The following is a 14,569-nucleotide window of genomic DNA, read 5'->3' as shown; positions in this document are numbered from 1 at the left end:
GGTTATTGGTGCTGGGCTTTGGGTTATTGATGCTGGGTGTTGGGTTATTGATGCTGGGTGTTGGGTTATTGGTGCTGGGTGTTGGGTTATTGGTGTTGGGTTATTGGTGTTGGGTGTAGGGTTATTGGTGCTGGGTGTTAGGTTATTGATGCTGGGTGTTGGGTTGTTGGTGCTGGGTGTTGGGTTATTGGGTTATTGATGCTGGGTTATTGAGATATGACCCAAAGACCGGAGGCGTAGTTTCGTAAGTGGTGTGAACTTCAGATTGTTCTTTTTAGTCACCCATGAGAGTAAATGTAATTTATGTTAATCTGTTCTGTTGTAGAGTTATTAAATATTAAAATTAGAAATGCCTGGCCTTTCAGCCTACAAGTAAGTACCTGCTAGAGAACTTGGAGAATCTTTAGCATCACATGCATATCAACCCGCAAGGTGCCCAAACATTAGCGTCTCATTAACCCTTCATAAATTGTGTATAAACAATTGGTATAATGAAGAAATATTAGTGAAATATGTCCATGTAAAAATACAACAATAGTTATTTGGTTAGATAGACTAAAGGGTATGTTTTGTATACTTCTACAAAGTCCTAGTGAAAACGTAGGCCTATAGGCTATTTTCAACACTTCCAGCCAGTGACGCAAACAACATTCTAACAGTCTAATAAATACATTTCATATATGCTATCAGAAGAATAATAATTTGGTTGTGTTTATTAAGGTCTTAGGTAACATCAGAACACTAAAAAAATATATTTTCTTTCAAATAATATAATAGCATTTTCATTCGTTAGACCTGGGACACCAGTTGTGTGCAATTAATTATCAGGTAGAACTGAAAAGCAGCAGGCTCCAGACCTCCAGAGTTGAGTACCGCTGCTCTAGGCTATAAGTAATAAGGAAAAACCACTAGTTCAAGTCCCTCACAAATCAACCCACAAGGCGAGCAGTGAAATTATTAACCCTAGGGCCAACGCTGGTAAATATAGGCATAACACAAACTCATCATTACACTATTGTTGTTCTAAATGAAATCAACCTTTTCATCCTCCTTATCATTCAGTTAGGTCTAATTTAAATTAAATTGTGAAGTAACTTGCACAATTATTGCCCATTCATCCATTTATCATTCATTCAGTGTGCTGGCATCGTTTGCTTCCCTTCACTTATCAACTTGGATAGAGTCAATGACATGTTTTTCAATATTCTAAAGGCCTACCCATAACGTAGCATGTTTTCATTTCCTTTACAATGCATTTGATTAGTAATAGAGTTATAGTAAATAAAACAGTCCAATAACAGCATATTTTTACAAAGTAAAACTTTAAAAAGAATGATATCAGCCAACAAGTCTTGTGTTCAAATGATTTGGTATAAACATGAGTACCAACGCTAATAAATAGGAATAACACAAACTCATCATTACACTATTGTCTTTCTAAATGAAATCAACCTCTTCACCCTCCTTATCATTCAGTTAGGCCTAATTTAAATTACATTGTGAAGTAAGGTCCACAATTATCACCCATTCATCCATTTGTCATTCATTCAGTGAGGAGAGAGAGATACATTAGCACCTGGCTGGGTACCAACGTCCCACAGCACATTGTCTTGGTGGGTTAAGTTAGAAACAGGTGTGGGAAACAACAGGTAAAAAGGCTCTAAATACTTTTCTGTTTGTGATTTTAAAATTCTGACGAATAAGAAATATAAAATACAAACATTTATGAAAATTCAGGGAAGGAGCAGGAAGTTGTTGCCTCGCTTCACGTTCTTAGGACACTATTCAGTAATTAGTTTTTTTATGTTTTATTTCTTACATTGTTAGCCCAGAAAATCTTTAACGTTATTACATACAGCCGGGAAGAACTATTGGATATAAGAGCGACATCAACTTACCAACATTATGACCAGGAATACGTCTTTCCCGAAGAGGATCCTTTGTTTGGACCTCCACCCTGGACATGGGATCTTATCCCAGAGGTCGACCCAAAACAACGTCGCCACAGGAGAGGCAGACGGAGGGGCCTCCTGGTCAGACGTAGGAGAGCACACCGTTCACCGCTTTCAAGCATATTACTCGCCAATGTCCAGTCAACAAGGTCTAGATAACAAGGTGGACATTATCTCCCAAGAGAATTCTCTTCGATTATAGTCACAGCCGTGTACAGTCGGAAGTTTACATACACTTTAGCCAAATACATTTAAACTCAGTTTTTCACAATTCCTGACATTTAATCCGAGTGAAACTTCCCTGTCTTAGGTCAGTTAGGATCACCACTTTATTTTAAGAATCTGAAATGTCAGAATAATAGTAGAGAGAATGATTTATTTCAGCTTTTATTTCTTTCATCACATTCCCAGTGGGTCAGAAGTTTACATACACTCAATTAGTATTTGGTAGCATTGCCTTTAAATTGTTTATCTTTGGTCAAGCATTTCAGGTAGCCTTCCACAAGCTTCCTTCGACTTGGCAGGAGATTCTGGACGGCAAAGAACCCTGGGCACAGCTAGGGGAATATTGCCATCCCAAAGCAGAGCTGGAGGCAGCGAAAGCAGAGAGGCGCCGGTATGAGGAGGCAGCACGGCGGCGCGGCTGGAAGCCTGAGTGGCAGCCCCAAAAATTTCTTGGGGGAGGGCACACGGGAGTGTGGCAAAGTCAGGAAGGAGACCTACGCCAGCCAGCTCCCTGTGCTTACAGTGGAGAGAGAGGGCATTGTACCGGGCAGGCACCGTGTTATGCGGTGGAGCACACAGTGTCCACGGTGCGTGTGCATAGCCCGGTGCGGTACATTCCAGCTCCTCGTATCGGCCGGGCTAGAGTGGGCATCGAGCCAGGTGCCATGAAGCCTGCTCTATGCATCTGGTCTCCAGTGCGTCTCCTCGGGCCGGCATACATGGCACCAGCCTTACGCATGGTGTCCCCGTTTCGCCAGCACAGCCCAGTGCGGGCTATTCCCCCTCGTCGCACTGGCCTGGCTACGGCGAGCTTTCAACCAGGTAAGGTTGGGCAGGCTCGGTGCTCCAGATCTCCAGTGAGCCTTCTCGGTCAGGTCTTACCGGTGCCATCTCCACGCACCAGCTCTCCGGTGGCAGCCCCCCCGCACCGGGCTTCCTGTGCGTCTGCAGAGCCCAGTGCTCCCTGTTCCTCCTCCCCGCATTCGCCCTGAGGTGCATGTCCTTGGCCCAGTACCACCAGTGCCGGCACCACGCACCAGGCCTACAGTGCGCCTCGTCTGTCCTGAGCTGCTAGAGTCTCCCGTCTGTCCTGAGCTGCTAGAGTCTCCCGTCTGTCCTGACCTGCTAGAGTCTCCCGTCTGTCCTGACCTGCCAGAGTCTCCCGTCTGTCCTGACCTGCCAGAGTCTCCCGCCTGTCCTGAGCTGCTAGAGTCTCCCGTCTGTCCTGACCTGCTAGAGTCTCCCGTCTGTCCTGAGCCATCAGAGCCGCCAGTCTGTCCTGAGTCGTCAGAGCCGCCAATCTGTCCTGAGCCATCAGTCAGCCAGGAGCTGCCAGAGACGTCAGTCAGCCAGGACCTGCCAGAGCCGTCAGTCAGCCAGGACCTGCCAGAGCCGTAAGCCAGCAAGGAGCTGCCAGAGCTGTCAGTTAGCCAGGAGCTGCCAGAGCCGTCAGTTAGCCAGGACCTGCCAGAGCCGCCAGTCAGCCAGGACCTGCCAGAGCCGTCAGCCAGCCAGGAGCTGCCAGAGCCGTCAGCCAGCCAGGAGCTGCCAGAGCCGTCAGCCAGCCAGGAGCTGCCAGAGCCGTCAGCCAGCCAGGAGCTGCCAGAGCCGTCAGCCAGCCAGGAGCTGCCAGAGCCGTCAGCCAGCCAGGAGCTGCCAGAGCCATTAGCCAGTCCGGAGCTGCCCCTCAGTCCGGAGCTGCCCCTCTGTTCGGAGCTGCCCCTCAGCCCTGAGCTGCCCCTCAGTCCGGAGCTGCCCCTCTGTTCGGAGCTGCCCCTCTGTTCGGAGCTGCCCCTCTGTTCGGAGCTGCCCCTCTGTTCGGAGCTGCCCCTCTGTTCGGAGCTGCCCCTCAGTCCGGAGCTGCCCCTCTGTTCGGAGCTGCCCCTCAGTCCGGAGCTGCCCCTCAGTCCAGTGGGGCCTTTAATTAGGATCTTAGACCCTAGGTCGGAGGCGAGGGTCGTCCCTCTGAAGAGGCCCTTGAAGAGAGCAATGACTATGGTAGAGTGGGGTCTACGTCCCGCACCCGAGCCGCTGCCATGAAGAGGCCCACCCGGACCCTCCCCTTTAGATTAGGTTTTTGCGGCCGGAGTCCGCACCTTTGTGGGGGATACTGTCACGCCCTGACCTGAGTATTCTTTGTTTTCTTTATATATTTTGGTTAGGTCAGGGTGTGACGAGGGTGGTATGTGTGTTTTTGTCTCATCTAGGGTGTTTGTACTGTCTAGGGGTTTTGTAGAGTTATGGGGTTGTTTCCATCTAGGTGTTTATGTAGGTCTATGGTTGCCTAGATTGGTTCTCAATTAGAGGCAGGTGTTTATCGTTGTCTCTGATTGGGAACCATATTTAGGCAGCCATCTTCTTTGGGTATTTCATGGGTTATTGTCTATGTTATACGTTAGCACATTGTTTATATAGCGGTCACATTCATCTTATTCGTTTTGTTGTTTTTTGTTTAAGTGTTCTTAGTGTTCTTCATTAATAAAGAAGAATGTATTCTAACCACGCTGCGCTTTGGTCTACTCCATACGACGATCGTGACAGACGGCCTTGGAAGAACTTCACTGGACCATATATCCTGAGGCTGCATTTATTGTAGCTGGGGATTTGAACACAAGAATACCTCAATTCTACCAGCACATTGATTGTTTTACCCGCTCGAACACTACACTGGACCACTGCTACTAACTTTTACGATCCATACAAGGCCCTCCCCCACCCTCCCTTCGGTAAATCTGACCATTACTCCATCTTGTTGCTCCCCTCCTATAGGCAGACACTAAAACAGGAAGCGCCCATGCTTTGCTCTATCCAACGTTGGTCTGACTAATTGGATTCCACGCTTCAAGACTGCTTCGAACAGGTGGACTGGGATGTGTTCTGGGTAGCCTCAGACAATACATTAACATATATGCTGACTCTGTGGGTTTATTAGGAAGTGCATTGGAGATGTTGTACCCACTGTGACTATTGAAACCTTCCCAAACCAGAAACCGTGGATTGATAGCAGCATTCGCACAAAACTGAAAGCACTTACCACTGCAGTTAAACATGGCAAGGTGACTGGAAACAAATACATATTTCATTCCCTCCACAAGGCAATCAAACAAGCAAAGTGACAGTATAAAGACAAAGTAGAGTTGCAATTCAACGGCTCAAACACAAGAGGTATGTGGCAGGGTCTACAGACAATCACGGATTACAAAAAGAAAACCAGCCCCGTTGCAGACATTGGCGTCTCACTCCCAGACAAATTAAACAACTTCTTTGCGTGCTTTGAGGACAATACAGTGCCACCGACACGTTCTGCTAACAAAGACTGTAGGCTCTCCTTCCCTGTGGCCAACATGAGTAAAACATTTAAACGTGTTAACCCTTTCAAGGCTGCCGGCCCAGACGGCATCCCTAGCTGCATCCTCAGAGCATGAACAGACCAGCTGGCTGGTGTGTATATGGACATATTCCATCAATCCCTATCCCAGTCTGCTGTCCCCACATGCTTCAAGATGTCCACTGTTGTTCCTGTTCCCAGGAAAGCTAAAGTCATCATGAAGTGCTTTGAGAGACTAGCCAAGGATCATATCACCTCCACCATTCCATCCCCTTTCATTGTGTGTATAAGGTTGTCGTTATTCATTGTGTGTATAAGGTAGTCATTATAGATATTACTGCTCTGTCAGAACTAGAAGCACAAGCATTTTGCTACACTCGCATTAACATCCACTAACCATGTGTATGTGATCAATAACATTTGATTTGATGTGAACTTAACATGATGAACAGGAATGACATTTACTCTCATAGGTGGCCAATAAGCACTAGCTGAAAGCCATGCCCTTAATAAGCCACGCCTCCAGAAAGTAACCTAAGGATTACATTCAAAAAGACCCAGCTGCTAGGTCAACCTAGCATGACAGTAAAAACTACCCATCTGATGGTTAAATTAACCCATGTTTGTGTCCAAACGACCCTACTGGCTGGGTCAAAATAACCCAACTTGTTCTGTCCACTATTTAACCAGCACTGGGTTACCAAATAACACATATTGGGTTGTTTTAGAGCATCATTTTTTTTAAGTGTGGAATGAAGGAATGGGGGGAACGAAGGGGAGATGAAGGGAAGAGAGGGATAGAGTGATAACTGGCAGGAATAGGGGTGGGGGATGATAGACAGTGAATGGTGAAAGGAGGCATTAAGATAAGGTCGTCTCCAGCTACATGACTGGAATGTAAACATCAAACAGCCATATGGTCTGTAAGAAGATAGTGTGTTGTTACTATCATTTTCTTGCTCTCACACTCTATATCTCTCTCTCCCCTCCCTCCCCCTCGCTCAGGTGGGGAACATGTCCAGCGTGTTGGATCGTGTGAACGGCGTGGCACGGTGCCCGTATGACCCTCGCCATAACTCCACGGCGGTGGTGACGGAGAGCGGTGAGCTGTTTGCTGCCACTGTCATAGACTTTTCGGGTCGCGACCCCGTGATCTACCGGAGCCTAGGAGGCATGCCACCCCTTCGGACTGCCCAGTACAACTCCAAGTGGCTCAACGGTAAATGACGATTCCACAAACCTCGCTGTGTGTGTGCGTTTGTAGTGTGTGTGTGTGTGTTGTTGACACCACCCGCACTGCCCACCATGTGTTTGTAATGTGTGTGTTTGTGTGTTGACACCACCCACCATGTGTTTGTATTAGTTGATTTGGTAAAGTCAATTAAAGTGGATTGCATAGGAGCTAAGATCCCAGTGCTTCCTGATTGTTAATGGCTTGGTGCAGTCTGTTATCCACCATGTTTCAGGCTATCAGCCATGTTTCTCAGGGACACCATTTCTACTATTTCCTAGTATCCAAGTAAAAAGACATGGTAATTTGACCCCCCACAAAATAAAGTATGCGATTTGAGTGTAATCCACCTAGGTACGGTATTGTGGACAGTATGAACTGGTATTGGCTGGTACTATAGAAAAGCTAAGTTTGATAAACCTCCATCATCAGCCCCAAAAGTCCTAGCTAGGTGTCTGTAATCTTTCTGTTGCTGACACCAGCCCTTTTTACTGAATGCACCTCACAAATACATCCTGACTCCAGCAGAAAAAAGACTAACCTTTTCCGAAACTGTGATTATTATCTGCAGTATTTCAAACACAGCAACCATATTTAGTTCTAGGCTCCATAGAGTAGGAGAAAAGAGTAGAAGAAAATAGGAGGGAGAAGAAAGGGAGAGAGAGGAAGGGTGAGGGGGTAGAGGTGTGCACTAGAGCCCTGCACGGGCATGAATTTTAAGCTCAATCCCTGCAAATGCCCACAACGTTCAGGCCCTAACCTACCCAGACCCAATTGCTTCTGCCAAATTTGGGCATTACCATATTGGGCTTTACAGCGATTTACAAAAATAAATTTAAAATTACAATAAAAAAGCGACAATTAAGGATCTTTCAAAAGCCGAAATCAGAAATAACTTCCTCTGTTAGTAAATCCATTAGCTCCCTGTGTGCAGCTCGCTCAGCTCGCTCTGAGTCTGAGTGTCTTGGACTGCTCTGCTCAATGAAGAGACATGAGAGAGGAGTTAGCTATTAGCTATTTTTCATCACTATAAACTCAAGGAACATGAGTATTAAAACTCAAGGAACATGATTATTTTCTGTGAAATAATCTCTCCTGTCTTATATTTGAGGAGGTTGAAGCACTCCTGACACCATGTTAGGATCTTAGTCAGATGACTGTCACGAACATCGTTGGAAACTCAGACCAAAGCGCAGCGTGATCTGGGTTCCACATATTTACTGAAGTGAAACTTACAAAAACAATAAAGAATGACCCAAACGTGCCGTAAATGACGTGCTCACAGGCAACAACACAAAAACAAGATCCCACAAAACACAGTGTGAAAATGGCTGCCTAAATATGCTCCCCAATCAGAGACAACAAAAAACAGCTGCCTCTGATTGGTAACCATACCAGGCCAACATAGAAATACACAACCTAGATTACCCACCCTAGTCACACCTCGACCTAACCAAAATAGAGAATAAAAATGCTCTCTATGGTCAGGGCATGACAATGACTTCTGTGCTGCACAGCATGAGCAAATGGCTCAGCTTCAAATGGTTAGTGATCAATGTAGTGATACCCGAGCCCTGCCTGTAGCTTAGTTATTGATGAAATAACGACACACCAGCCCTAACCCGGTGTGTTGTGGCCCGTCTGGTTCTGGTCGGGAAGTAGCGCTCTAGTTTAAACGAAGCAGAGCATGGAGCAGAGCATGGAGCAGAGCATGGAGCAGAGCATGCTCAGTTTGACTGGAGCACGGAGCAAGTTTCCCAAAGACTGGAGCATCGGCCTTCTTGCCTGCTACAAGTTTGCTCCAGTAACGTTCCAAGTAGTGCTCACTTCATGGGCTCAGGGCATTCTTGCAGCGACATGCACTTGTAGTCTACTTGCATACTGCTATAGCCCCATTGCTTTAGCTACTGTCATGGAATTGGCTAAATATTTTCAGCAAAAAACGAGTAAAACTTACAGGTGACTTGAGACGAGGAGGACCAAAACCAAGAGCGGAGTGCGGTGAAGTAGTGTGTCCACAACTATAGAAACATTGTGAAATCTAAAAAGACAAGTATCCCGAAAGCATGATGGTGTACTTACTATGTGCATATGCTAACAGAGAGGAACACGGTTGGTATTTACAAACAGAAAATCCTTTTATTATCTATACAAAAGGTTATCATGGATTTTGGCCCAATAGGCCTGGCATATTACCTCTTTCCATTTTGAAAGGGTTATTTTGCTTATAAACCTTTAGGCCTACCTATCAAAGAAAACAAAAACAACTCCGCATCCCTGCCCGGCCTGGCAAGAGTAGCCTGAAGGGTGATTAGTATCTCCAGTGGCTCTGCGAGCACGGTGAGGGTATTCCCCGCTGCTGCCCTCTTCACATGATCCTGAAGCCAGAAACTCTGGCCAAACTCGTCTTTCCAAAAATGAATTCAAAGGCACTGATCCTAATAAGGTATTTTTCATTTAATTTGTATTTTATTCCAAGTAAGTCACAGCCTATATGTGCAATATATAAATTATAATGATTTAATACAACAACATTTTTAAATTCTGAGTGCTTAATGTCCCTGCCAGCCTAGCAAATGCTTCACAATGTATTTCTTTGTAGGCTATAGCCTTGAAATAATAGAAATAATATAGCCTAAATAATTTATAATTAATTCACTTAGACTCCCTGTTTGACTCCTGACCTATTTATAGTGTTTATATGCTGTTTAATATAACATGAAGCCTATTTGAAATGATGAGCGCTTCTTACAGTCACCTTTTCATGTTGTTTATTAATTTACTTTTCGTTCAAATCATATGGTTTGGTTTCAATATTTCGAAACCAAATGGTAGGTTCAGGTGGTCACAAAATAGATGGGTGTTGGTTAAACTGTGATTTTAATGAATGGAGCGGATTTGGAGCGGCAGTTCCCGGTGAGAGAGGAGCTTTTTTAGTGTGAGTGGTTGGAAAGGACATGGAGCGACTGCTCATGAGCAATGAGCGGGATTTCAGACCCCTCAACTCCACTCACATGCTCTGTTCAATAGGGAGAGACAGAGGAAGAAAAGGGCTGAGAGGAAAGGTAGGGGGCAGAAATATACAGGCAGAGGAGAGAAGATAGACTCAGGAGCCAGTGAGTGGTATAATTATTCCCCATGGCAGGGAGAGGGTGAAATGACAGCACGCTGCCTGCTTCAAGCCACGCAGGGCTGTGTGTGGGGGGGGGGTGGGCTTTACCACAGGAGGGGGCGAGTGAGAGAGCAAGCGAGGGAGGAAGGAAGGAGAGGAGTGGAGCGGCGAAGCTGTGCTCATCAGCATAATTGCAGATAGACAGACAGACAGACACCCACTGTTGGCACCACCTTGCCTTTCCATTCCCTCAGCCCTTCTGAAATACACACATCCTCTTGGGGCAAAGCCCACTTTGCTGTACAGACTCTCCTTCCAGAGTCTGGAGCTGGATCTGGCAGGATCAGAGGAGACGGAGTGAGAATTTAAATCTAATTTCTAGTAATGAGCCTAGGCAACACACACAGGCAAGCAATAATCTTTCTCTCTCTCTCCCTCCTCCTCCTCCTCCTCCCCATGTTCAGTCACGTGGCTGTGTGTGAGTTCCACCCCCCGCAGGCCTCAATCAGTCTGTGTGGAGATTGTTCAATCTGTTTACTTTCGGCAGGGAAGTGGAAAAATGCTATTTGTTGAATTGACTCCCACAAATGACACGCAGCCTAAACATGGAGTATTAGCTCATTCCTATGCCACCTCTGACAGCCACAGGGCTGTGTGTGTGTGTGTGTGTGTGTGTGTGTGTGTGTGTGTGTGTGTGTGTGTGTGTGTGTGTGTGTGTGTGTGTGTGTGTGTGTGTGTGTGTGTGTGTGTGTGTGTGTGTGTGTGTGTGACAGCCGTGGGGAAGCAGCAGTTAATCTACGCTAATGCCTGTTTCCATAGCTTCTCTTTCCATGGTAATTATCTAGGACCCGGCAGGAGGTCTGGTGATACAGTACACACGCATACACACACACACACACAAACCCATCATGTACATGGCTGTTAACTGACCTGGAAAACCTTGTCCTCCATTACAAAGTTCCATGCAGAGCAGCTGAGGGATGTGTTGGTATATTTGTCATGATAGTTTTTCAGAAATGGATTACAGGTTTTTACATGGATTACATTACATTTGATTATTCACGGGCAAAGCTATGGGTTCTTACGTGGTCTCTTCTCCCATTAAGCTTAGACTAGAGATAATGATGGAAGAGTTTGATATCGCAAACTATAAGATAATAATAATGGGACAGTGATTGAATATTCAGCTGACAAGGGAATGTAAATTGTCAAAGACTCCAGCCACCCAAATCACAGTCCGTTCTCTCTGCTACCACACGGCAAGCGGTACCGGAGCACCAAGTCTGGGACCAAAATGCTCCTGAACAGCTTCTACCCCAAAGCCATAAGACTGCTGAACAGTTAATTAAACGACTTCTTTCTGCTTTTCACCCCCTACCTACATACACATAGTACTTCAATCAATCACCTAACCAAACCTACATACACATAGTACTTCAATCAATCACCTAACCAAACCTACATACACATAGTACTTCAATCAATCACCTAACCAAACCTACATACACATAGTACTTCAATCAATCACCTAACCAAACCTACATACACATAGTACTTCAATCAATCACCTAACCAAACCTACATACACATAGTACTTCAATCAATCACCTAACCAAACCTACATACACATAGTACTTCAATCAATCACCTAACCAAACCTACAATCACATAGTACTTCAATCAATCACCTAACCAAACCTATAATCACATAGTACTTCAATCAATCAATCACCTAACCAAACCTACATACACATAGTACTTCAATCAATCACCTAACCAAACCTACATACACATAGTACTTCAATCAATCACATAACCAAACCTACATACACATAGTACTTCAATCAATCACCTAACCAAACCTACAATCACATAGTACTTCAATCAATCACATAACCAAACCTACATTCACATAGTACTTCAATCAATCAATCACCTAACCAAACCTACATACACATAGTACTTCAATCAATCACCTAACCAAACCTATAATCACATAGTACTTCAATCAATCAATCACCTAACCAAACCTACATACACATAGTACTTCAATCAATCACATAACCAAACTTACATTCACATAGTACTTCAATCAATCACCTAACCAAACCTACATTCACATAGTACTTCAATCACTCACCTAACCAAACCTACAATCACATAGTACTTCAATCACTCACCTAACCAAACCTACATTCACATAGTACTTCAATCAATCAATGAATCACCTAACCAAACCTACATTCACATAGTACTTCAATCAATCAATCACCTAACCAAACCTACATTCACATAGTACTTCAATCAATCACCTAACCAAATCTACATTTACATTTACATTTAAGTCATTTAGCAGACGCTCTTATCCAGAGCGACTTACAAATTGAGCGACTTACAAACACGCTTGAAAATAATGTTTTTTATAGCATTTGTGGTAATAAATCACATATTCCAAGGTCAATTAGCTACAGGACAATATTTCTACCTAATTAATTACACAAAAACAAATACACACCCTCCAACACCCCTGTAAGAACAACACTTCACAATTTTACACACATGTACATACGAGCATGCAACCCTTTCTCCAACTAAATATTCACAATGTTTGTGAGTTATATAACACAGTGCCAGGATGTTAGTCTATCCATCAAGATTAGAAATTAAACTAAATGAAACTGTAGGTGCAAACCTGTCTATGACTTCACGCGTGTTAGTATGTATATCATTGTCATGATGCATTCTATCTTGGGTCATTGGGCTCCTAAACCAGGTTTGTAGGCATCTTAATACACTGAAAGACCTCTCACAGCTGCTAACTGGAATGGTCAGCGTGGCCTGTATTATTGCTTTTAGTGATAGGAACATATCAGGGCTTAACAATTTATGTACACAGCACATGTCAGAAGTGGCATCTTTACTTTCTTTGAGAGGTAATGTTTAGCAAGGACTACTTCTGGCTTCAGAGGAATATGCCATGTTTGTCTTGTGTGGGCCTCCCCTCTATCTTCTCCTGTGTCCGCGCTCTGTCCTGTCTGCTCCCCTCTCTTCCTTGCTGTCTGATGTTCTGCTTTCCTGGATTTCTTCCTGCCCGTGCACACCTACATGTACATATTACCTCAATCAATCACCTAACCAAACCTACATTACATATTACCTCAATCAATCACTTAACCAAACCTACATTCACATATTACCTCAATCAATCACTCACCTAACCAAACCTACATGTACATATTACCTCAATCAATCACCTAACCAAACCTACATTCACATATTACCTCAATCAATCACTCACCTAACCAAACCTACATGTACATATTAGCTCAATCAATCACCTAACCAAACCTACATTCACATAGTACTTCAATCAATCACCTAACCAAACCTACATTCACATAGTAATCTTCAAACCTACATTCACATCAATCAATCAATCACCTAACCAAACCTACATGTACATATTAGCTCAATCAATCACCTAACCAAACCTACAATCACATAGTACTTCAATCAATCAATCACCTAACCAAACCTACATTCACATAGTACTTCAATCAATCAATCAATCACCTAACCAAACCTACAATCACATAGTACTTCAATCAATCAATCACCTAACCAAACCTACATTCACATAGTACTTCAATCAATCAATCAATCACCTAACCAAACCTACATTCACATATTACCTCAATCAATCACTCACCTAACCAAACCTACATTCACATAGTACTTCAATCAATCAATCACCTAACCAAACCTACATTCACATATTACCTCAATCAATCACTCACCTAACCAAACCTTCACATTCAATCAATCACCTAACCAAACCTACATTCACATCAATCAATCACTCACCTAACCAAACCTACATTCACATATTACCTCAATCAATCACTCACCTAACCAAACCTACATTCACATATTACCTCAATCAATCACTCACCTAACCAAACCTACATTCACATATTACCTCAATCAATCACCTAACCAAACCTACATTCACGTAGTAATCAATCAATAGTAATCAATCAATCACCCCAACGACCTCGTACACCAGTACACTGACTCAGTACCAGTACTCCTTGTATATGGCCTGTATATAGACCTGTTATTGTTATTTTATTGTGCTATTTTATTGTGTTACTATTTTATTTGATCTATTTGTAAATGTTCTTACTTTTTAACTACAATGATGAGAAAGGGCTTGTAAGTAAGCATTTCACAGTAAAGTCCACACTTGTTCTATTCGGTTCATGTGGCCAATAAAATTTGATTAGAGATTTTACCAAACATTGTGCTAGTTGGTAATCCAGTCAGTCTCAACCATTTCACCCATTCATATTGGCTGTGGCCAGTCACTACCTGCAGTTGGTTTTTATCAGTGTTCTGAAATGGAATCACGAGTCCTGTTATTGCTCCTGATGTCGTTTCCATTCCTGCCGGTTGCTTGCATTCTCCTATAATCACATTCGCTTAAACGGTAGTGCTGGCCCCTGGCGCATTTACCATCATGGCTGTTTGCAGGTTAGTATCTCCACTCTCCACTCTGCTCTGAATCCACGCAGTGAGTTCGTGTGTGTGTGTGTGTGTGTGTGTGTGTGTGTGTGTGTGTGTGTGTGTGTGTGTGTGTGTGTGTGTGTGTGTGTGTGTGTGTGTGTGTGTGTGTGTGTGTGTGATCACTGAGAATGTATGGTCCCAGAGAGAAAGCAGAA

At 44.0% G+C, this 14,569-nt stretch overlaps 1 protein-coding gene across 13 annotated transcripts in view; it reads left to right on the top strand.

The window, feature by feature from the left end:
- Window positions 1–14,569, top strand: part of LOC135547586 (semaphorin-5B-like) — a 294,439-nt gene that overhangs the window by 183,626 nt on the left and 96,244 nt on the right. For all 13 annotated transcript variants that reach the window (XM_064976720.1, XM_064976725.1, XM_064976724.1 and 10 more), the window contains one exon: window positions 6,511–6,724. In XM_064976720.1, the coding sequence (XP_064832792.1) occupies window positions 6,511–6,724 (214 nt within the window). The remainder of the gene's footprint in view (window positions 1–6,510; window positions 6,725–14,569) is intronic.

The sequence above is a fragment of the Oncorhynchus masou genome, chromosome 10 (genome assembly GCF_036934945.1).
Source record: "Oncorhynchus masou masou isolate Uvic2021 chromosome 10, UVic_Omas_1.1, whole genome shotgun sequence".
Lineage (NCBI taxonomy): Eukaryota > Metazoa > Chordata > Actinopteri > Salmoniformes > Salmonidae > Oncorhynchus > Oncorhynchus masou.
This window is presented reverse-complemented; position numbering and strand designations above follow the sequence as displayed.